The sequence below is a fragment of the Quercus suber genome, unplaced genomic scaffold (genome assembly GCF_002906115.3).
Source record: "Quercus suber isolate HL8 unplaced genomic scaffold, Cork oak 2.0 scaffold_191, whole genome shotgun sequence".
Lineage (NCBI taxonomy): Eukaryota > Viridiplantae > Streptophyta > Magnoliopsida > Fagales > Fagaceae > Quercus > Quercus suber.
This window is the reverse complement of record NW_027069649.1, coordinates 997,889-1,022,497: the sequence shown is the minus strand read 5'-3', so window position 1 is coordinate 1,022,497 and position 24,609 is coordinate 997,889. Positions and strand designations below refer to the sequence as shown.

General features: G+C 31.7%; 1 protein-coding gene across 1 annotated transcript; it reads left to right on the top strand.

Annotated features, from left to right (window-relative positions):
- Positions 1 to 19,454: 19,454 nt before the first annotated feature.
- Positions 19,455 to 21,920, top strand: LOC112033799 (L-type lectin-domain containing receptor kinase SIT2). The gene has a single exon (XM_024066575.2). The coding sequence runs from the start codon at positions 19,577 to 19,579 to the stop codon at positions 21,635 to 21,637; it is 2,061 nt and encodes a 686-aa protein (XP_023922343.2). The 5' UTR covers positions 19,455 to 19,576; the 3' UTR covers positions 21,638 to 21,920.
- Positions 21,921 to 24,609: the final 2,689 nt, after the last annotated feature.

Genomic DNA, 24,609 nt, shown 5'->3' with positions numbered 1-24,609 from the left:
GCGTTGTGGCTAAAATTTTTGTGTTTGGGACCTTAGTTGGCCTGTTTGGTTGACGAATAACTTTGGGAATTATTTAGCTTATGAGAAATTTTTTGGTATTTTAGGAGTGAGGAAATTCAAAGAATTGAGTTATTTTTAAATTCCATTAGTTCTAAGCTTTATGCTAACTGTTGTGTGGATAAAAAAATTAATTGGTTCTTGATTTTTGGATACCTATCTATAATACTGTGTACATGAACAATAATTGGGTTTTTAGTTTTGGATTTTGAATTATGCTATTTTTTCAACAACTTGATTTTCTTTTTAGAATTTTCTCTTCTTTAATATCTTGAATACTATGTACATGAGTTTTAGACAAATCTTAACAATACTATTTCTTTTGGATTTTACTATTTCTTTCCTTATTAAACACAATATGATATAGCTGATATGTTCCAATGAAAGCAGAAGCAATTGCTATTTTTGGGCATAGCAACTGATACAATCTGATAACTTCCTATAACCATTTGAAATTCATAACCTAGAATGTTAATAGACATCTTCTCTGAGGTAAGAACAATTGGCTGAGTTAGCAAGTTTGCCACCAACTTTGACCATGTTATGGCAATACAAGTGACTCACTTATTTACAATTCGTATACTCTCTATTTTGATTTTCTGTGGGAATTCAAATCAATGACAATTGAGTGATTTGTATATAGACACATTGATAAATGTCTGTAGTAGACATGGGTGGAATCAATGGCACATTACTATTTGACAATTTGGTCTTTGATGGAAATTGATATAAGTGAGGGTCTATTAAATTTGATCATTTTGCCGAAGTAAGGTTTGTTTAATATGTATTTTATTTATTTACTTTATTGTAAATAAGTTTTTGTACGTTATGATTCTAACCTATAAAACTTCACTTTACTTCTTCTTCTTTTTTTCTTTATTTATTTATTTATTTTTTGTAGTCTTATTCTTTTTTGTTGGCAACTAACTAGACTTCACTATTAGGAATTAAGGATTTAGCAACTAGTTCAAAGGTTGCACCTCAAAATTTAGAAGAATTAAAATATGATACAATCTCATCATGGGAAGAAAAATAGAAATCTAATGTTGTGTTGGCATGTCCCTCCATTATTGGGTTACAAATATCATATCTATAAAAAAAAATAAAAAAAAATAAAACCCAAAATAATATAATGATATATTTGTAGAGATAGAGAGTAGGAAAATAATTTTACAAATAGTTCAATTTTTTAGGAGAAAACTATCTTCAATAAATTTTAGAGAATAAATTATGAATTGTATTATATTACAAAATACATATTCCTACACATCGTGCGGGTCTGCGATTAATTTAAATAATAAAGAAACCTTACTTAAAATTAATGGTTTATTGCAAATTGGGCCGGCCATGTGTAAGAGGGATTGACTGCAAATAGCTTTTGTAGCAGCTAACCATTAATGCTCCAAGGCCTAGCAGTTGGGTCCGAGTTTGTTGTAGATAAAATGAGAGTTCTACCAAACACTAGTTAGGGCAGCACGTGCAAGGCACGTGCTTGCCATGGAAAAAAAGTAGTAATTAAAGTCAATTCTAGATTTTATTTGTATCACAAAATAAAGATATAAATCATTTGATTTTTAAAGTATATAGAGATTTACATTAATCAAAAGAGACATTAAATTTAAGAATTTTGATAATTATGTCATAAAAAGTTAATCTCATTCGCATAAGAATTTTGATCAACCACAAAATTAGTGTAGCTATTTAACATATAAATATTTATTTAACTATAATAGTTTTTTAGTACCTACTTGCTAAAGAAAATATATCTACTCTCTAAAAACTTCTTTCTAAGAATGATAACAAATATCATCACATTCCAACAATAAACAACTGAGTTTTGCTAAGAAATTAAAAAAAAAAAAAAAAAAAGATAACAAAAGGCATGTGTCATCGAATTTTTCATTAGATAAATTATAAGTTTTGAAAATTTTAACCTAGAAAATCAATGTTCTTTAGATAAAAAATAAAACACCTAATATCATCATTCTAATTTTCTAAGAATTTCTTTCATTTAAAACTTAAAATACGTAAAGAAAATTTTTAGGATGTTAAAATTTAGTGGGAGTAATTTAGACATTACACTATAAAATATTTTAAGAATCATAAGCTTTCATTAGGGTTTAACTGAGAGAATAACAATATGACATATTTGCTATTTTCCAAAATATTAAGGGAAAAATTGCTTAATTATGTTCATGACATTTTCACAACAAATCATAAGTAGTAGGTTACTACAAGTTGTTATTAGTGGGCAAAAAAGTAGTTTCATTGGTAAGTTTAAATTAGAACCAATAACAATTTACCATATTCGATTTGTTATGAAAGTGTTGTGAAAATTATTGTGGATATAACACTTCTTTTTTACAATACTTTTATTTTTAGTTGTAACTGGTTTTAATATGATATTTTATTATTTTATTTTGACTTATAATGAATTAACACCTCAACAATTGTGAAAATATTGTGATGTTAATATTTTATTATAATGTGAAACAACGTGAATTGGACAAACCAAAAATAATATAGCAAATATACTACAACTTTATGCATTCACCAAAAAAAAAAAAAAAAAAACAGTGAAAGTTGAACAAACCAAAACTACTGTAGCGAAATTAATGTAGCTTTTCCCATTCACTCTTTTTATATATAGAAATATACATTGCACTTATAATGTAAATTTATATTGTAAACACATAAAAATTGGCAAATGTTGTACACATTTGCTAAATTTGTACATTTTTATTTTTTTTTTGCAAATGTATATAATATTTGCTACTTTTTGTGTGTATACAATGTACGCTCTGTTTGTTCCACTAGAAAACTTTCTATAAAGATAGTTTTTCACATTTTTCAATATTTGGTAGCATAAAAATAACTGGTCAACGGAAAACTATCTTTAGTCAACAGAAAATCCTAATGAAAATAAGGCTTATTTTCTTTAGGTTGTTTTCCAAATATTTTTTTGGAAAACAATCTCTCTTTCACGGTAAGTTTTCTCACTTTTTCTCTCTTCCCTTTACTTTTTCTCTCCTCACACCTTCACTGTCATTAACTCTGGTCTCTCCTCTTCCATAGATCTCTCTCTCTGTCTCTCTCTCTTCCCCTTTATAACACAGTTTCTTGATTATAATTTTTCCCCTCACTGATTTGTCAATAGCACCGACTTGCAAAGGAGAACAGATTTGCAGTGGTAATTATTTCATTCCTCTCTTCCAAAATCCCAATTCTTTGCTTTGAATTTCAAGCTTGATTTTCTTTTTTCTCTAAGAAATTTTCAGTTTGATAGATTCTGGGCAGAAGTTACTTCTTTTTTGCACATAAAAGTGCAAAAGAAAAATAATAATAATAAAAAATAAGAAGAAGAAAGAATGAATGAAGTAAAATACAAAAATCATGGTGCCTATATGGCTCTAAATTGCTTTTACATAGGACGAACTTTACGGTAAATTAATAATATTTTTATATAATGAATGATAATTGTTTAGGAAAATTGCATTTGTTGGCAGATACATTATGCAGATACATTATGTAAATAAATAATTTAGAGTAATATTAAAGACTTGTGATTGACTATAGTAGACAATTAGTGTACCAGCAAAAAAGTAGACAATTATAAGTTATTGTTTTTTGTACTTATTGAAGATGTATTTCCCTATCAATTATATATATATATGTGTGTGTGTGTGTGTGTGTGTGTGTGTACGTATGTATGTATGTATGTACATTCGTACGTTATTGTCTATATATATAAGTGTGGGGCCTGTTACCTAAAAAAGGTATAGTAGCCCTCAGAATTGGGCTCAGGGCCCAAAGGCCCGATCCGAGAACACGCAGTTGTCCGAGGACAGCCTAAAGAAGTTTTATTCACGTCAAATAGGTGATATGAAAGGTATAAACAGGTGTTATATACAGTGGTATAGCACACGTCCGAGGACGCCAAAGTCCGAGGTGAAGGTAACCTTCGTACTGACTGAAAGATTCTGCCAGGTTGTAGCTGATAAATATATATATATATATATATATTATAATAAATATAAAAATTTACCATAAAACATTATCTCAATTCATAACAAATTATTCATGGTTTTAGATTTTAGCATCAATTAAAAGAAAAAAAAAAACAATATAAAAAATAGAAAGCTTAATTGTTCATTGCATACTAAGAAAATAAATAATACTAATAAGTTAATGCAAATAAGTTATCATTTTGCCGTTCAAAAATTCAAAAATTACAAAACTATTTTTTTTTTTTTTGGTACTAGCCAATAATGCTTGAAATTGGCCGGTATTTAAACTGGTACGAAACGTTGACATTTCGATACTAGTATATGTACTGGTACTCAACCACCTTGATGAATATTATTATTTGCTTCCACAAAAAAAGTGTCTATACGGTTATAATGAGTTGCAGCCGTGTAAGGGCTGTTAAAAAAGAAAAATGTAAAAAAATGTTTTATAGAGAGAAGGAGAGAGTAGAAGCAAGGGTTTATGTGATTTGGCTTGATGACATATATTCACATTAAAAAATCTTTGGTGGCTATTATTACTATTCTAAATTGTGTTTTACGGTGAACCCTAAGAAAGGTATATATAGGAGCTAAAGTGACCTTGGGAGAATCTCTTGATTGGATTAAAATCAAGGACAATTAATGTTTCTTGATTTTTAGTCAATCCAGGATATTAACATGTGCTAAATATGATATGCATGATACACTACATCACCCTCAAACTCAAGGTAGAAGCATAATGATGACTTGAGTTTGAAATGTAAGCTTGTGAAGATGCCCTAAAAATGACCATGATTGACCATATTGAAATGTAGAATGGGGCAGGCACAATGTATAATAAATTATGCAAACTGTTAGCGATGGCAACAAACGGCGATGGATGAATGCTAGAAGAGAACTGTAAGAGCCTAAGAACGACGGCACTAGTGACCAAAGAGTGGTTGCTATGGCCGGAGGATGACTACATTGGTGGCTTAAAGAATATTGGCAGAAGATGACATTGTGACAAAGCATGTGACTGAGTTGACCAATTTCACATAGTTTGAGTGCAAAAAGAATGAGTGACGGGCCAAGTTGTGAAAAAATAGAGCACAAAATTGAGCACAAAATTGAGTGATGATTGGCGGTGAAATGCTTGAAATCTAGTGAAGAACACAAAAAAGTGAATTTGGTACCATGTTAAAATAAAATAAAAATAATAAAAAGTTTAAGATTTAGAAGGAGAGCAAAACAAGCATTTACATGGTATGGCCAAATGGCTTACATCTGCAATAGAAAACCTATAGTGACTACATTTTTTCTCTACTTAATTTTATTTTATCGTGGACCATAAATAGGATATAAATAGAACTAAAATATACTTAAGAGAATTCTTTGATTGGACTAAAATCAACAACAATTAATGTTTCTTAATTTTTTTTTTTTGAGAAACGATGTTTCTTAATTTTAGTTAATAAAGGATAAATTTTTTTTAGATATAAAAGATAAAGTTATTAAAGGATACTAACATGTACTTAAGTCTAATTTTTTTTTTTTTTTGGAGAAGATACTAAAGTCTAAATGTGATTTGCATGATACTAAATTTGATTTGCGTGATACACTAATAAGGGCATAGAAAGGAGTAGATGAATAGTATCTTAAAAAATTTTCTTTCTTTTTACTTATTATTTATTTATTTATAAGAAAAAAAGCTTTATTTAATAGGAACCCAACATCTAAACTTGCATATTCTCTGAACGTATTCATTACAATGGCATACCTTGAAGGATCATTGCTCTTAGGTATTCAAGCATCCTTGAGACTTAGAAGAATGGTCTCTCTCTCTCTCTCTCTCTCTCTCTCTCAATTTTTGTTTATTTTCACACGTGTAATGCATATGCATGCATGTGCTAAGTTCATAAGTCATAACAAAACTGATAAACCTATTGGAAATGAGAAATTTGTAGATACAGTACTCAAATTTCTACTTTACTGCAAGAAATCAAGAATTTTGAGACTTAGAAGAATGGTCTCTCTCTTTCTCTCTCTCTGAGTTTTTGTTTATTTTCACTCATGTAATGCATATGCACGCATGTGCTAAGTTCATAAGTCATAACAAAACTGATAAACCTATTGGAAATGAGAAATTTGCATATACAATACTCAAATTTCTACTTTATTGAAAGAAATCAGGAGTGCAAACAACAACAACTAAGATGAAAAATAGAGCACTAATTATGATAAAAATGAGAAATACTTCATTGTTTTGAGAATGACAACAATACAGGATATAAATAAGTCTGGCCATTTTCAAAGAGCATGTAAATAGCAAAGTATATAGTAGGGGTAGCAATTTGTGTTCACATGTTGGGTTTGTAGTATGTCGACTTATGAGTATTCAATTATATGGGACGAACATGACACGTTTACTAAACATATTACAATTCCTCAACTTTAAAATGATCCGTTTATTAAAGGGGTCAGTTGTGTAAACTCATTTATCAAATTTTATGAAAGAGAAACAAAAAATACAATTTTTTGTATTAATCTAGTTGATTCGGACTATTAAAAAAAACAAACAAATAAGGAGGTGAGGTGAGACTGAGGTTTGAGAGTGAGAGGCAGCTATGGGACATGGGAGAATGCAACTAGGAAAGAAAATAAGTTTATATGCCTAGGATTTTGAAGGGTATATTACTAAAATGACATTTGGTTAAATGGATTAGACAGGTTTCGTGTGTAGTAATGTAGTATACGGTAGGCTAGATGTTGCTTAGAGTCAATATTGGCAGCTAACATGATTGCTCCTAGCTGCTGGGTCAAAGTTTGTTGCTGATTGATAAATGAGATTTCTACCAAATATTAATAGTCCAATTGACGCAATATATAGAATTCATACTAGCTGATAGAAATAGAGAGGGAAGCGGACTTACAAGTTTCCCTTGTGTATGCACCAAGAAACATTTTTTCATACTTGAAAAAAACATGGATGACCAGGATTGCATTTTTCTTAAGTTTACACTAGAGCTTCTTTTCCAATAACAGTTCCCACTTGACTAGACACACTATCTTCTTTGTGAGTCAATTGTTCTGTTATCCCGTAACTATAATAACACAGATACTGGTGTTAAACTTGGGCAAAGAAGAAGACATATATCTCTGAGTCAAGTGACTCTTAATCAAGCCAAATCCACTCTCTTCAGAAAAATGGGTCTTTTTTCAACTTTTCCCAATGGCTACAATCCTTGTATCACTTCATTTCCTGATAATTTTCTACGTTTCCAATATTCCCCTGGCCTTTGCTCAAAATGAAAACCAATTCATCTACAATGGATTCCATCCGGCCAAGCTGCATCTTGATGGCACTGCTCAACCTCTCAGTAATGGTCTGCTGCAGCCTGCTGCTAACCAATATCAAGAACATTTCATCCCCCCAAGTTGAATTTTTGAAATCAAATTTTGAATACCCAACCCAAAGACCTTTTCTCCTTTTGTTTTTGTTTTTGTTTTTGTTTTTTTTTTTTGGGTGAATTATTGATTTACATGAAGAAAATTACACCGTTAAAATCCCCAAAGATCCATCACTTAAAATAGACCATATAATATGCACCTCCAACGTATACATAGAATTTGAAATTTTGAATTAACAATGGCAATGGCAACGTTTTAGGCAAAATGTTGAGATTAGAAGCATTGGGATATGAACATGGTTCCACGTGACACCACAGAGCAGGGTCACCAGACATAGTAGTGGTCCCAATTTGGAGTCAATTTGTTTGGCTCATTCCATTTAAAAACATCTTCAAATTTATTTATGGGTGATTGAAGGTCCTCATGGAGCTCCTTAAATAAGATCTTCTTGTTTTCTTCTCCTTCATCACAATCACAGGTTGGGGATTAGATTAGCACTTTATAGCAGTCTTTCAAATTGGATTACAAATATATGAATCTACAGCTTCTAGTATAACATCTATCTTTTTTTTGCACTTACCACATTTGTTGGAGAAAGCAAAACGCGGGGCCAAGTCAATTATGAAATTGGGAGGAAAATGAATATCATATCCCTGAATTTTTTTCCAGACTTTTTGGCTTTTTTAATTAAGGCAAGTCTTTGGAGTGTACGAAAATTGAAGCCAATGTTTTTGTCTGGACCTGTTTTGGTTTTGGACACGAAAACAGAGTTCAAATCTTCTGTTTCATCAATTGCGCTCTACTTCATGCTCCACTAATAAAACTTGGACAACTAGCATCTCTCATTAAATGAGATAATTTTGACTTTAATGAGAGAGGCTAGTTGTCTCATTTAATTAGATATCTCATTTAATGAAAAAGGTTAGTTGTCCAAATTTATTGGTGGAGCATGAAGTGGAGCACAATTGATGAGACAGAGGACTTGGACTCACGAAAACACACCTTAATTATAAGAAATTATGATAATGATTGATGATGATGCAACTTTATCAACTATGAGAAGTTAGTGATTAATTGCAAATAAAGTTTCCATATTGTCCACAAGATTATGGGTTTTAATTATAAATTCTGCACCACAGTTGAAATAGAGTGAGGAAACATTATGGTTAATTAATTGTAAACCTGGTGGGCTTAGTATAATTCTGCAAGATGGTAGGAAAGTAGATAAAAACAAGTTTTATGCAAAGAAAGTCTTCCTCGGCAAAGTCCGAGGAGAGTAGTTCTTGACTGTATTACTCTTAGATTTGATTACAATTTCAATTCTCAATGTTACAATATTTTCTTTTCCAATTCTCCGATCCCCCTTTGCAATGGGACTTTTCTCTCTTATATTACCCTACTTTACTCCATCTTAACCCTCCATGTGTTGATCAAACAGCTAGCTCTAATCCTTGTCCCATCAGCACCTTCTTGAAGTTTTTAGTGGTAGCTGTAAGGTTGAACATCACTGTTCAGGCATCACCTTCACATTAATGTGGTCAGAGAGTTAGCTACAGAGCACTTAATGCAGTGGTAGCAGCTTTTCTTTAGATATTTCTTACATTTCCCTTGTCTTACTCCTTCCTGATACTTATCCTCACCATTAGAATTGCCTAGAACATTGCACTCGATGGCATGTCAACCCTTTTAACTTTTGCTTTGTTTAGCCGAGTAGGCATTTGTCCTCGGACCACTTTCCTGAAGCCTCATGACCAAACCCCTTTGTCTATTCACTATTTTGTACTCCCACACTAATGTTTACCTATCCTCGGACTATTAAATGTCCTCGGACAATGCCCAGCCCAATATACACTTTGGGCTTGTCATTCCTATATATATATATATATATATATAATAGGTAAAGTTGAGAGAAAATCTAATTAGATTTCAAATTAGAATTCAATTAGAGTCTAATTTTGCGTTACGTGTCCGATCTAATCAAAATTTTTAAATTTTTGTACTAAGTTAGTTCAGTGCAAAAATTGGATTTCAATTAGAGTTTAATTTTATGGCACATTTATATATCTATATATAAAATAATAGGTAAAGCTGAGAGAACATCCGATTAGATTTCAAATTTGAATTCAATTAGAGTCTAATTTTACACCACGTGTCCCATCTAATCTAAATTTTAAGATTTTTGTGCCAATTGAGTTAATATAATGTAAAAATTGGATTTCAATTAGAGTTTAATTTTGCGACATGTTCCATCTAATCTAAATATTTTAATTTTTGTATCAAATGAGTTAATTTAGTGTAAAAAATGAGGAGTCCAATATAGGTGAACCATAAAAAATATAATTTTTGAATGATTTTATATTTATGAGCCTTTTTTTTTTTTTTTTTTTTTTTGCAGAACTAGAAATAATTCAAATTTATAAGTCATCTATATATATATATATAATAGGTAAAATTGAGAGAAAATTTAATTAGATTTCAAATTGAAATACAATTAGAGTCTAATTTTGCATCACGTGTCCCATTTAATCAAAATTTTTAATTTTTTGTTGTATGTTAGGTAGTTTAGTGTAAAAATTGAATTTCAATTAGAGTTTAATTTTATGACACATGTCACATCTAATCAAAATTTTTAATTTTTGTGCCAAATGAGTTGATTTAGACCAGAAAATGAGGAGTCCAACATAAATAAAACATAAAATACATAATCATATATCTAACACTATATATAAAATTAGAGGAAGAAAGAATTTGAATAATTTTATATTTATGAGCCTTTTTTTTATAACTAAAAACAATTCAAATTTATAAGTCATATATATATATATATATTAGTAGGTAAAATTTAGAGAAATTCAATTAGATTCTACAATTGAAATCCAAATTTGTGCCATGTGTTCTAAATTATTTATTTTTAGAGAGAGTTTTATTTCTTAATTTTAGAATTAAATGTGAGACCATATCATAAATATCCATTCAAGTGAATTATTGTGTACTAAAACCAAAAAAATTAGAATTAATTAACATAAAAATATTTTTAAAAAATGGACAATTTACATTTTCTATCTAATAACATTCTTACAAGATTTTTTAAAGAGTTAAAAAAAAAGAATGAATATTAATAATATATAAATTATATATGTAAGAATTATACTATACATTTTAATGTGTATCTTTTAAGTTTATCCATGTATATGCATAGGTTACAAGCTAGTCTATATATATAATAATAAGTAAAGCAGATAGAAAATCCAATTAAATTTCAAATTGGAATTCAATTAGAGTCTAACTTTGCGCCATGTGTCTCATTTAATTTAAATTTTAGAATTTTGTGCCAAGTGAATTAATTTAGTGTAAAAATTGAATTTCAATTAAAGTTTAATTTTGTGCTATGTGTCTCATCTAATCTAAATTTTAAATTTTTGTGCCAAATTATTTAATTTAGTGTAAAAAACAAAGTGTCCAATATAATAACCAAAAAAAAAAAAAACATAATCATATATCTGAAAAAAATTCAAATTTATAATTCATCTATATATATATATATATTAATAGGTAAAGTTTAGAGAAAATTGAATTAGCATTTGAAATTATAATCCAATTTTGCGCCATGTGTAAAAATTTATGTGGAAACTACATCACAATTATCCACTTAAACTTGTGCCATGTGTCTACTTCAATTTTTTAATCTTTGTATCAAGTGAGTTAATGAGTGTAAAATATTAAGAATCTAATATTAATGTACTATAAAGTTAAAAAAAAAAAAAAATCACATATACTCAAATAAAAATCATCACATATACTCAAACCACATGTTTCTCAATAAATAAATAAAATAAAATCATCACATAACAAAATCACCACGCATTTTATCTTATTAAAAATTTAAAAAAAAAAGATCATAATAGTATAAAATTTAGGTAAAATTTTAATATGTGACTAATTACGTTTACTTAAAAAAAAAATTGACTAATTATTATATTTTATGATAAAAATTGTGTCTAATTTTAAATGTATCTATATGTATGCATGAATGCATGTGTTACAAGCTTAAAAAAAAAAATTTATTTGACTAACTATTTATATTTTTATAATAAAAATTTTGTTTAACTTTAAATGCATCCATGCATTTGCATGGAGGTACATGCTATATATATTAATAGTTAAAACTGAGAGAAAATCCAATTAAATTCTAAATTTGAGTCTAATTTTGTGCCACGTGTCTGTGTATCAAGTAAATTATGAAGTTCACAAATCAAAGAGTCTAAATTTAATTAGATTCTAAATTGAATTTTAATTAAGCCTAATTTTGTGCCATGTGTCCCATCTAATTTTTTTATTTTTGTGGCAAATGAATTATTAGGTATAAAAACCGAAGAGTCTGGATCTAATTAAATTCTAAATTATATATATATATATATATATATAGTAATTGTCATTGTTTTTAAATATACCCGTACATATGCACAAGGTTACATACTAGTTTAAATAATAAAAAATTCTTAAAATTATTGGCTTATTGCAAATTGAGCCGGCCATGTGTAAGAGGGATTGACAGCTAATAGCTTTTGTAGCAGTTAACCATGAATGGTCCTAGGCCTAGCAGCTGGGTCCAAGTTTTTGTAGATATAAAGGAGAGTTCTACAAAACATTATATTATCAAATCTCACTGTCACATAAATAGATCACTCTAAACAAGTAGATTGAAGCAAAGAGGGGAGTGGGGTAAAAGGTTCCCTGATGTATGGGACAAAGTCATTTTTTCAACTTGCTTTACAAACGATATTGACTATCAGGATTGCATTTTGTGGCATCAAATTGACTATGGTAACACAGGCTCTGACTTTAAACTTGGGCAAAGCAGAAGGCTCATTTCTATAAAAATCCTAGAGTTTCAAACAAGCAAAAAGCACTCTCTACACAAAAATGAGGCTTTTCCCATTTTTACCAATGGGTACAATTCTTGTAATTCTGTATGTTTCCAATATTCACATGGCCTTTGCTCAAAATGAAAATCAATTCATCTACAATGGCTTTCTTCAAGCCAAGCTGCATCTTGATGGATCTGCTAAAATTACCAGCAATGGCCTGCTGCAGCTAACCAATACCGTAAACAATTCATACCCGCAAGTTTGTCATGCTTTATACCAATTTCCTTTGAAATTCAACACAACCTCCTCAGGTTCAATTCCATCTCTTTCATTTTCTACAAACTTTGTATTTGCCATTGTTCCACAAGTGCCAAATGTTGGAGGTCACGGCATGGCCTTCACCATCAGTCCATCAAGTAACTTCACCAACGTTGTAGGAAATCAGTATCTAGGACTCTTCAATTCTTCAAATGAAGGCCTTACTTCAAACCACATTTTGGCCATCGAGCTTGACACTGCTCTGAATCCAGAATTTGGAGATATTGATAGAAATCATGTGGGAATCGATGTGAATAGCCTGAACTCAACTGATTCAGCTTCCGCAATGTATTTTTCCAATAAAGAAGGGAAGAATATAAGCCTGGAGCTGCAAAGTGGAATCCAACGCATCTTTGGATAGACTATGATGAGGCAGAAAAGTTACTGAGTGTAGCACTAGCCCCGAATGGAATCCCAAAACCAAACCAGCCTCTCATGTCAAAGTCCATTGATCTGTCTCAATATCTCTTGGAATCTATGTATGTTGGTTTCTCTGCAGCAACTGGTACACTTATTCCAAANTCAGAGATTCAAAAATAAATAAAAAAGCCAATCCCTAAAAAACTCCATCTAGCTTTCTAAGTAACCCTTTTACAAACAGAAGGTGCAGATCATGAACCCAATATCCATACAAAGTCAGAAACAAAAACCCAATACAAGAACTCAATAACCCATAACAAATAGACAAACCCAGACCTCAAAAAAACCCATTTATCCTCTAAGAAGCCTTTCAACAAACAGCTTGTCTACATATATTCAATATCATCACCATATAATTAAAGTCACAAAAAAATAAAGAAAAACCCAAATTCTTGACAAACCCAAATCTACCTTTTGAGAACCGACTGAGTACCAACGGTCTGAGCAGGAGGCTTTGGGTGCTTCGGCGCTACGGCCACAGCCACAGGCTGCACCCAGTAATAGTCGCCATAGGTATAAAAAGACCCTTCTTTATTGTTATTTCTCGAGAAGCAGAGAGACAGAGACGGAGAAAAGAGGAAAAAGCAAGGGAAAAAGAGCCGTTGGTTGTTTTGGGCTGGATATGGATGTTTAAGGGCACGTGAGTTTAAACAATTTCTACAATATTTTTTCTATTTCCAAAAACACTTGAACAAGGTTACTATAACACCGTTACCATACAGGTCCTAAATAAGTGTAGGTCAGGCTGGGCTTTTTTGAATTTAGAATTGGGTATTTTGGGTCCTAAATAAAAAAATAATTAATGGGCCGGATATTTTCATTTAAAAAATAAAGATACGTTTATAATATTTTTACAATATTTTTACAAAAAATTTTAAGTGACAGATTGTTATTTGTTGTTATTATTGGGGCAAAAAAGTAATTTTAGTGTTAGATTCAAATTTGAACCAATAACAACTAACACTTATGATTTGTTGTAAAAATATTGTAGATGTAGTATAAGCTGACCCAACCTTCTTCTTTTCTAAATAACTAATCGGTCTTGGATTTTTCTCTTTTAGATCATTATGGGCCTTGGATTTTTAAAAAACGTTCTTAAAAAATAATAATAAAGGATCAACCTTTCCATGAATTATTAAGAACCTTCAGGTTTATGAATTGAAGACCAACAAAAGCATAGTGCTCCCACAATTAAATTAACCCAAAAAAAAAAAAAAAACCACTATTTCTAATCATTCCACATAATTGATTAGCTGTGCGGTAACTAAAATTAAGAAATCAATAAAAACTCACTGCTTCTAATCACGATTATTTTCTTTCATGAGTTCTTCTTCTCAGGCTTAGCTTGAAAATTGAAGGTTGAAAGCTGTGAAAACTCTAAGGGTACGTTTGGTACACTGAATGTAAATTACATTAGGAATAGTAATCTTTATTACTGGGAATAGAAGATATTGTAATTGAATAGCTATTACTATTCATAAGTTTGGTTGTTCCATATGGAAAGCTTGTAAAAGAAGATGTATAAGGAAACTTTACATTTTTAGAAATATATTAATTTTAAAACCTATTATATACACTAAGGAATAGCTATTACATCCATTTTAAAGAGGAATAGCTATTCTTCAATTTAAAGAATAGTTATTCCAATGTAATAATTAATCCATGTAATAAAGATGCAACCAAATGACCGAATTGATATTACACATGAATAGCTATTCTATTACATGAGCTATTACAGCGTACCAAACGTACCCTAATTGAAAAGTGGTCGGTTGCGCACTGCACTGTTGAGATAAGAAGAGAATAAAGTGGGGAACGGAATTAATTAAATTGGGAAGTTGAAAATGGGGGAAGTGCTGAACGTTTATGTGAGAATGATTGAATTAAATTAGTGGGATTTAATTCCAAGGGAGCTGGCAATTGAAAGGAATAAATGTTCCGAAAAGAATAATATATTTAGAGCAAGACTTAGGTATAGTATTTATATGTTGTTCCTTAGGTTTTCCTTTTTAGATTCTGCCATGTGTATTTTTTCTCATGAGATGAATGTGTATTTTTTAGTTAAGTAGTTACATGACTGAATCTCAAGAGAAGAACTTAAGAAATAATACATAAAGTTCTGTATCTAAGTTTTGTCCATACCCTTTTATCCTTATGAAAGAAAGGAATAAATGTGTTCTCTATTGACCTAAAATGATCGAATTAATCAATCAATTATGATAAAATTAAATAAAATGTTCACAAAATAACTAAAAAACTTACCCAAAAATTTAAATTTGTTGCTGACAGTTCAATTATGAAATTTAAACTTTTTATTCCATTAATTATAAATACATTATATTATACTAAAAAATAATGCAAACTAGAAACACTTTCAAATTGCATACTATTTGTTATAGATAACCTATTTATTCATATAAAATACTCCATTACAAAATATTTTCATTTCCCGGCGCATTGCACAAGTCCGCAAATAGTATGTATAATTTTAGTAGTCTTCTATATCTTATTTCTGTGTTACCTTAGGATTTTGAACACAATGAAGGCACAAATGGTTGATTTTTTTTTTTTTTTTTGAAGGAGCATTAATTAATCCTTAATATCCCAAACCTTCATTTTCTTTTACTCATCATATGGAGAAACATTCAATAGAACTGTGGAAGTACAAGACCACTGCCTGTAAAATCTAAACTAAAATGACCTGTAAATTTTCAGCTGAATTGCCAGTCTTGAAACGTTATTGACTTATTTCTACAAAAGATTCACTTTAAAAGCAATGTAATCTATTTTCAAATGCCACTGTCCAAATAAATTTCTTGTGAAGTATATGTTTTGACTGCTTCTAATAGATCAAATTGAAATAAGAGTTTGATCTGAACCATTGAAGTAACAAATAGTTGCTCACAGATGCCTATCGCATGAAAAAGCAACCTTCCCAAGATCTTGTATGACAAGTATCTTTCACATGGAAAATTTTAATTTCTAGAATTTTCTTTTGTTCATTTCAAGCGATGCTAAGGTCCTATACACTTTTCTAAAATGGTGTGCTAAGGAATAGTAGAGATATCATTCCGTCCTTTGTGTGTATGAATTCAAGAAGGGATAAAAACAACCATTTTTCCTGCTCGGCTGTTCATACTGACCACGTGTGGATTAAGAGAAATATATATAGGTAGCATATGACAAAAACTTTGCAGACAAAAACATTGGATGTGAATTTTGACAAAATCATTATTAGTTTACGTTTTCTTTTTATATTTTCCATACTTGCAAAATTTCCAAAAAATCAAAGATCAATAACTATATATGTCATCAATTAAATGTTTAAATTTCAAGTTTTTATAGTCTAAAATTATGCATACAAAATAAGTTTATAAATCAAATAGTAAATAACATTTGATAAATACGAAATTTGACATGCGTGTTAAGGACATAAAGAACATGTAATCTAACGGTTGCATTTTCAAAATATGTAATCATATTCATTTTTTTTAGTATGAGTTGTAGTCATTAGTTATAACCAAGTTTGTAGCTAAACTATATTAAAAAAAAATATATTTCTTCTATTACTTTTTGTTTGTTTGTGTTCATTGTTTATGAAAAACTGCACTTTCTATCTTTCTAGTTTTGAATGAAATGTTATTCATAAAAAAAAGTTTGAGAGATAATACCTTAGGAGATTCTATTTGAGGTCTTAATATAACATATATGGATACCATTCAACCCCAAAGTTTAAGTTTATGAGTTTGGGCAAATTATATCTATGATATATCTAATAACGAAAGCCTTACAATTAATTTTTCAGGCCTCCTATTGTGCCATCTCATCCAACACATCATACACTTTTTTTTTTCCTTTATATTTTCTCTCTATTTTTTATTTGAATAAATTAAATATAGATAATGTACATTGTTCAGTTCACCACCTCAAATTCATTTTTTTCAAACTCAATTACTTTGTGAAATTCACCATGGCATAGAAAGGGGGTTGATTAAGTAGTATTTAAAAAAGTCTTTTTTTTTCCTCTAATGAAAAGTTTCATTTAATAGGAACCCATTCTCTAAACTTGCAATGGCACTGGCACACCTTGAAGGATCATTGCTCTTTAACATATTCAAGTCCAAGAGACTTAAAAGAATGGTCTCTCTCTCTCTGAGTGTGTATGTATCTTCACAAGTACATTGCATATGCACCCGTGTTAAGTTCATAAGTCATAACACAAACTGATTAACCTATTAGAAAGGAGAAATTTGCAGAAAAGAGCTACAGTACCAAAATTTCTACCAGAAATCAGTAGTGCAGACAACCGCATTTTTTTTTTTTTGAAGGAGCATTAATTAATCCTTAATATCCCAAACCTTCATTTTCTTTTACTCATCATATGGAGAAACATTCAATAGAACTGTGGAAGTACAAGACCACTGCCTGTAAAATCTAAACTAAAATGACCTGTAAATTTTCAGCTGAATTGCCAGTCTTGAAACGTTATTGACTTATTTCTACAAAAGATTCACTTTAAAAGCAATGTAATCTATTTTCAAATGCCACTGTCCAAATAAATTTCTTGTGAAGTATATGTTTTGACTGCTTCTAATAGATCAAATTGAAATAAGAGTTTGATCTGAACCATTGAAGTAACAAATAGTTGCTCACAGATGCCTATCGCATGAAAAAGCAACCTTCCCAAGATCTTGTATGACAAGTATCTTTCACATGGAAAATTTTAATTTCTAGAATTTTCTTTTGTTCATTTCAAGCGATGCTAAGGTCCTATACACTTTTCTAAAATGGTGTGCTAAGGAATAGTAGAGATATCATTCCGTCCTTTGTGTGTATGAATTCAAGAAGGGATAAAAACAACCATTTTTCCTGCTCGGCTGTTCATACTGACCACGTGTGGATTAAGAGAAATATATATAGGTAGCATATGACAAAAACTTTGCAGACAAAAACATTGGATGTGAATTTTGACAAAATCATTATTAGTTTACGTTTTCTTTTTATATTTTCCATACTTGCAAAATTTCCAAAAAATCAAAGATCAATAACTATATATGTCATCAATTAAATGTTTAAATTTCAAGTTTTTATAGTCTAAAATTATGCATACAAAATAAGTTTATAAATCAAATAGTAAATAACATTTGATAAATACGAAATTTGACATGCGTGTTAAGGACATAAAGAACATGTAATCTAACGGTTGCATTTTCAAAATATGTAATCATATTCATTTTTTTTAGTATGAGTTGTAGTCATTAGTTATAACCAAGTTTGTAGCTAAACTATATTAAAAAAAAATATATTTCTTCTATTACTTTTTGTTTGTTTGTGTTCATTGTTTATGAAAAACTGCACTTTCTATCTTTCTAGTTTTGAATGAAATGTTATTCATAAAAAAAAGTTTGAGAGATAATACCTTAGGAGATTCTATTTGAGGTCTTAATATAACATATATGGATACCATTCAACCCCAAAGTTTAAGTTTATGAGTTTGGGCAAATTATATCTATGATATATCTAATAACGAAAGCCTTACAATTAATTTTTCAGGCCTCCTATTGTGCCATCTCATCCAACACATCATACACTTTTTTTTTTCCTTTATATTTTCTCTCTATTTTTTATTTGAATAAATTAAATATAGATAATGTACATTGTTCAGTTCACCACCTCAAATTCATTTTTTTCAAACTCAATTACTTTGTGAAATTCACCATGGCATAGAAAGGGGGTTGATTAAGTAGTATTTAAAAAAGTCTTTTTTTTTCCTCTAATGAAAAGTTTCATTTAATAGGAACCCATTCTCTAAACTTGCAATGGCACTGGCACACCTTGAAGGATCATTGCTCTTTAACATATTCAAGTCCAAGAGACTTAAAAGAATGGTCTCTCTCTCTCTGAGTGTGTATGTATCTTCACAAGTACATTGCATATGCACCCGTGTTAAGTTCATAAGTCATAACACAAACTGATTAACCTATTAGAAAGGAGAAATTTGCAGAAAAGAGCTACAGTACCAAAATTTCTACCAGAAATCAGTAGTGCAGACAACCGCAACTGTGATGAAAAATTGAGCACTAATTATGATAAAATTCAGAAATACTTCTCTTTATTGAGATTGGCAGCAATACAGATAAATAAGCCCTTCCATTTTCTGACAGCATGTAAATAACCAAGCATCTAGAAGCCTAGACGTTGCTTAGAGTCAATTCTGGCAGCAACCATGAGTGCTCCTAGCAGCGGTGTCAAAGTTTGTTGCTGATTGATAGATAAGAGTTCTACCAAACATTACAAACATGATTGCATCTCATTGACCAATAGATGGAATATAAAGAATTTAAGCTAGCAGAAGAAATAGAGAGTTTGACACTCTTATCTACTTTTTGACTAAATTGTTTGTTTAGCCCACGACTATGGCAACACACATACTGATGTTTAACTTGGGCAAAGAAGAAGACTCATTTCTCTCAGTCTGAGACTTTTAAAATAACCAAAAGCCTTCTCTTCACAAAAATGAGCCTTTTCCAACTTTTCCCAATGGCGACAATCCTTAGATCACTTCATTTTCTGATAATTCTCTATGTTTCCAATATTCCTCAGGCCTTTGCTCAAAATGAAAACCAATTCATCTACAATGGCTTCCTTCAAGCCAAGCTGCATCTTGATGGATCCGCTAAAATTACCAGCAATGGCCTACTGCTGTTAACCAACACCGTAAACATTTCATACCCGCAAGTTGGTCACGCTTTCTTCCAATTTCCTTTAAAATTCAACACAACTTCCTCAGGTTTAAGTCCATCTCTCTCATTTTCTACAAACTTTGTATTTGCCATTGTTCCACAAGTGCCAAATGTTGGAGGTCACGGCATGGCCTTCACCATCAGTCCATCAAGTGACTTCACCAACGTTGTAGGAAATCAGTATCTAGGACTCTTCAATTCTTCAAATGAAGGCCTTACTTCAAACCACATTTTGGCCATCGAGCTTGACACTGCTCTGAATCCAGAATTTGGAGACATTGATAAAAATCATGTGGGAATCGATGTGAATAGCCTGAATTCAACTGATTCAGCTTCTGCAATGTATTTTTCCAATAAAGAAGGGAAGAATATAAGCTTGGGGCTCACAAGTGGAAATCCAATGCATCTTTGGATAGACTATGATGAGGCAGAAAAGTTACTGAGTGTAACACTAGCCCCGAACGGAATCCCAAAACCAAACCGGCCTCTCATGTCAAAACCTATTGATCTGTCTCAGTATCTCTTGGAATCTATGTATGTTGGTTTCTCTTCAGCCACTGGCACACTTGTTCCAAGCGACCACTATGTTCTTGGATGGAGCTTTAATAAAAGTGGACAAGCACAAAGCCTTGATGTTTCGAAGCTTCCCCCACTTCCTCAACAACGGAAAGCAAAAGAGATACCGGGACTAATGATCCTGGTTTCGGTCATAGCAGTAATACTTGTGCTAATAACAATTACTGGAGCTGCTTACATTATAAGAAGGGAGAAGTATGAAGAAATACGTGAAGATTGGGAACGGGAGTATGGTCCTCACAGGTTCATCTATAAGAATCTCTACAAAGCAACCAAAGGTTTCTCAGACAAAGAGCTTCTTGGAGCAGGAGGTTTTGGAAAGGTTTATAGAGGAATTCTTCCTTCTTCCAATATACAAATTGCAGTCAAGAAAGTGTCCCATGATTCCAAACAAGGGATAAAGGAATTTGTGGCTGAAATCATTAGCATTGGAAGGGTGAGGCACAGGAACTTGGTGCAGCTCCTAGGATACTGCCGGCGACAAGGTGAACTCCTTTTGGTCTATGATTATATGCCAAACGGAAGCCTTGATAAGTTCTTATATAGCAATGAAAAACCAAACCTTATCTGGCTCCAACGATTTCGAATCCTCAGAGGAGTAGCATCTGGTCTTCTTTACCTCCATGAAGATTGGGAACAAGTTGTTCTGCACAGGGATATAAAAGCAAGCAATGTTCTATTAGATGCTGAATTAAATGGAAGACTAGGAGATTTTGGACTTTCCAGATTATATGACCACGGAACCAATCCTCAAACAACCCATGTGGTTGGGACTGTGGGTTATTTGGCTCCAGAGCTTACTAGAACAAGAAGGGCAACCACTTGCACTGATGTGTTTGCTTTTGGGGCTTTCATGCTTGAGGTGGCTTGTGGAAGGAGGCCTGTAGAGCAAGAAGGACTTACTAAAGAGGTAATATTGGTTGACTGGGTGTTTGAGTGCTGGAGAAAAGGATCTATCCTTGATGCAAGTGATCCTCGATTGGAAGGTAATTATGTGGTGGAGGAAATGAAGTTGGTTTTGAAACTAGGCCTGCTTTGCTCACAATCAATGCCAGTAGCTAGGCCTAGTATGAGGCAAGTGACACAGTTTTTGGATGGCAATTCTAATCTGCCAGAATTACCAAATGAAGGTGGTTGTTTTGGGACATTTAAAGGTAATGAAGCATTTGATTTCTTATTGTCGATTCCGTCAACATCTGGCAAGGGTTCTGCTGCTTCCTTGTCTAGCACTGATTCAATCCTCATAAGCGGTCGCTGAATTAGTTGTGTATCATGCAATTTTTAGAATAGACTTTGGATCAATGCTTGGGATAGTTGGGACCAATTCGACCAGTGGCAAATTGAAAACTTACTGATTGCTTGGGGTTGCAGAGAAGTGAAAATAGAAACTTTTGTTGCATATGTTGTATATAGTCCCTTTTGCTTAATATAGAAACTGCAGTTAGTTATTAGTCTAGTTATCCTCTACTTAGTACTACGATAAGATTAGTTCTATTGTTGTAAGCTGTATAGATCAATATTTATGTAGTGTATTGCAGAAATCCGATTAGGCGTCTCTTTAAATTTTAGAATACTGAAAGTCCACAACCTGTGATTGCTCTCCTTTAAGAAGGCATCATCCATTAATAAGTAATTAAGTAATTGTCTATTATATTAAATTAATGGTTAAGGTGAAAGCATAAGCAGGATTTCCATAATGTGAAATCTAATTAGGGCTGTAAAAGAACCAAACTGTTCATAAACAGCTCGGGCTTAGTTCGATAAAAAGCTCGTTCATGTTTGTTTATTTATAAATAAGTCAAGCTTAAACTTTAGTTTTAGGATTGCTTAATAAATGAGTTGAGCCTGAATAAAAAAGTATTGTTCATGAACAAACTTGTGAATACCAAGGCTCGATACAAAAGTAACAAAACAAGTTGAGCCTAAGCTTATTTATGAGTTTGGTAATAAAATTGATATGAGCTTGACATATAAACTCATATTATTCTAAGACTTTAATTAATTATAAATTGAGACCACTCATCCAAACAAAATAGGTTGGATAAAAACTTGATGTAGGTTTGATAATATACTTGTGTTGGATCTTAAGCTCAAAAACATGATATTGTGCTTGAGTTTGGGCTTGATATAGAGCTTGAGCGTAGCTTGACTAATGAAACAAGCCAAGTCAAGCCGAGCTCAAGCTTTTTTACTTTATGTAAAGTTATGACTTACAATTATGTTTTAGTGTTGGCTTTATTCCATGACAAAAAGTGTTGTAATTGCTTTAATTTTGTTCCTTGTATTTTGTGGGATTTTAATGTATTTGGTTTAGTATTAAGTTGGTGAAGAATCGAGTTTAAAGTGAAGAATTAGTGGATTTTGCGAGTGTCTTGCTAGAAGTTAACCCGTGAAATAGCCACGTGAGAAGCACATGCTAAAAGCTGAAGAGTCATGCCAGCCTGGAGGATTTCGCGAGTGTCTCACAAGTAAGGCCTTATCGTGAGATATCTGAGAAACTTTCTGCTTGGAGGATTTTTAAGTGTGTCTTTTTTACCCTTTACACATACTATATATACCCTCATTATCCACAAAAGTAAAGGAGCCATTCAGAGAGAAAAACCCTAGATAGGTTTTCTACAATACACACACCCATCCTTTAGAGAGAGAGGTACTCATCCTTAGTGAGAAATCATTCTAGCCTCTTCTCCTTCCATCTCCCATTATCATACCTTGAGAGAAGATTTGTACCTAAACACAACTCACACTTATTTAGAGTGTAGAGAGTGTTTTGGAGTTTGGGAAGCTTTGGGGATTTGCCAAAAGAAGCCGGTGAGGTTTAGCGGATGCAATCAGGTGTATTGCGGGATCCCGAAAGTTAGACAAGACACGGTTTTGAGAAGTCTTATTGGAGTAGGAGCTTGGAGGGCTTAGGTACATTGGGTAGATTAGGCTTGGAGGGTCTCTTGCTATTCGTGTATCCCAATTTATTGTTTAGTGGATCGATTTACCGCTTGGAGGGTGACGGAGAGGTTTTTTGCCGAGTTCTTCGGTTTCCTCTTTGATAATGTTAGAAATTTAGACCCCTTAAACCAACTAGATTAACCTAGTTAATTAGTCAAGTGATTAACTTAGTCAATTTATGCAATTCTAGGTTATCACGAACATATAATCATTTCAAAAATATAAAGTAGTGGAATAATAAATAACACAAGATATGATCACCTAGGAAAACCAAACTGGTAAAAACCTGGGGAGGATTTGACCTAGCTATTCTTAAGGTAAACTTGAATCCACTATGCGAAAGAATCGAAGTTCATACAAAAGGACTTACAAGCTCTCTGCTCAACTTTCTAATGCTACCCACCAGTAGAACTTATTGACACGATCACGTGCAAGCTCCGAATCCACAGACACCTTCTTTCTTGGATTCTCCAATTAGTTACAAGCACCCACGCTTGTTATTCTTTAAGCTCCAATGGCAGCAACCGAGTTGATCATCAAGGTGTTGAAGTAATCTCTACCTAAAAAACCCTAAGCTTTGTGTAAAGGAAAGCTCCTTAAAGATCTCACAAGAGATTTACACAAAATAGCAATATATGAGCAATAAAGACTTAGAGACGTTTGGGTACAAAATCCTAAAAATAAAAAGAGGCATAAGAGGCACTCTAATCTCTCTCTTAAAAGTCTCAAAAATGTTCTAGGGTTTCCCTTATATATATATGAGAGTTTTACTTGAACCCCAAGACGTTTAAATAGAGTTTGGGCTGAGTTGGAATTCTACAGAAAAACGTTCTAGCCGACTTTCAATCGATCGAGTCTAATTTTCGATTGATCGAGCCAGACCGAAAGTAACTAATACTTCTGCAGCCACTCGATTCCAACTTTACATAAAAGACACAACTTTGAGCAAGCTTAAACAAGACTAAACAACCTGTTTTGATCATGGTTTGCCAACAATGCACATTAAAGTTCTAAATACATAAAATTCTAAGTCTTTAGAACCTAACAAACTCCCCCTTTGGCAATCCATGACAAAACACAAACTAAAAGCTCAAAGTTTACAAAGTAAAAGCCCTTTACAAAAATAATGCTCATAACACAAATTCAATCCTAACTACTATCCATCAGTTGCAAGTGTAGACAGCAGCTCAATTGAATCAACCTGTATATTCCTGAAATACTCAACAAACGCATGAATGCATGTGTGACAGAAAATAGTAAATAAACAAGTATAACATTCTTGTATGA

What these genes read in the sequence shown, in the direction of transcription:
- LOC112033799 (XM_024066575.2), top strand. Translation starts at nt 19,577, where the DNA reads ATGAGCCTTTTCCAACTTTTCCCAATGGCGACAATCCTTAGATCACTT.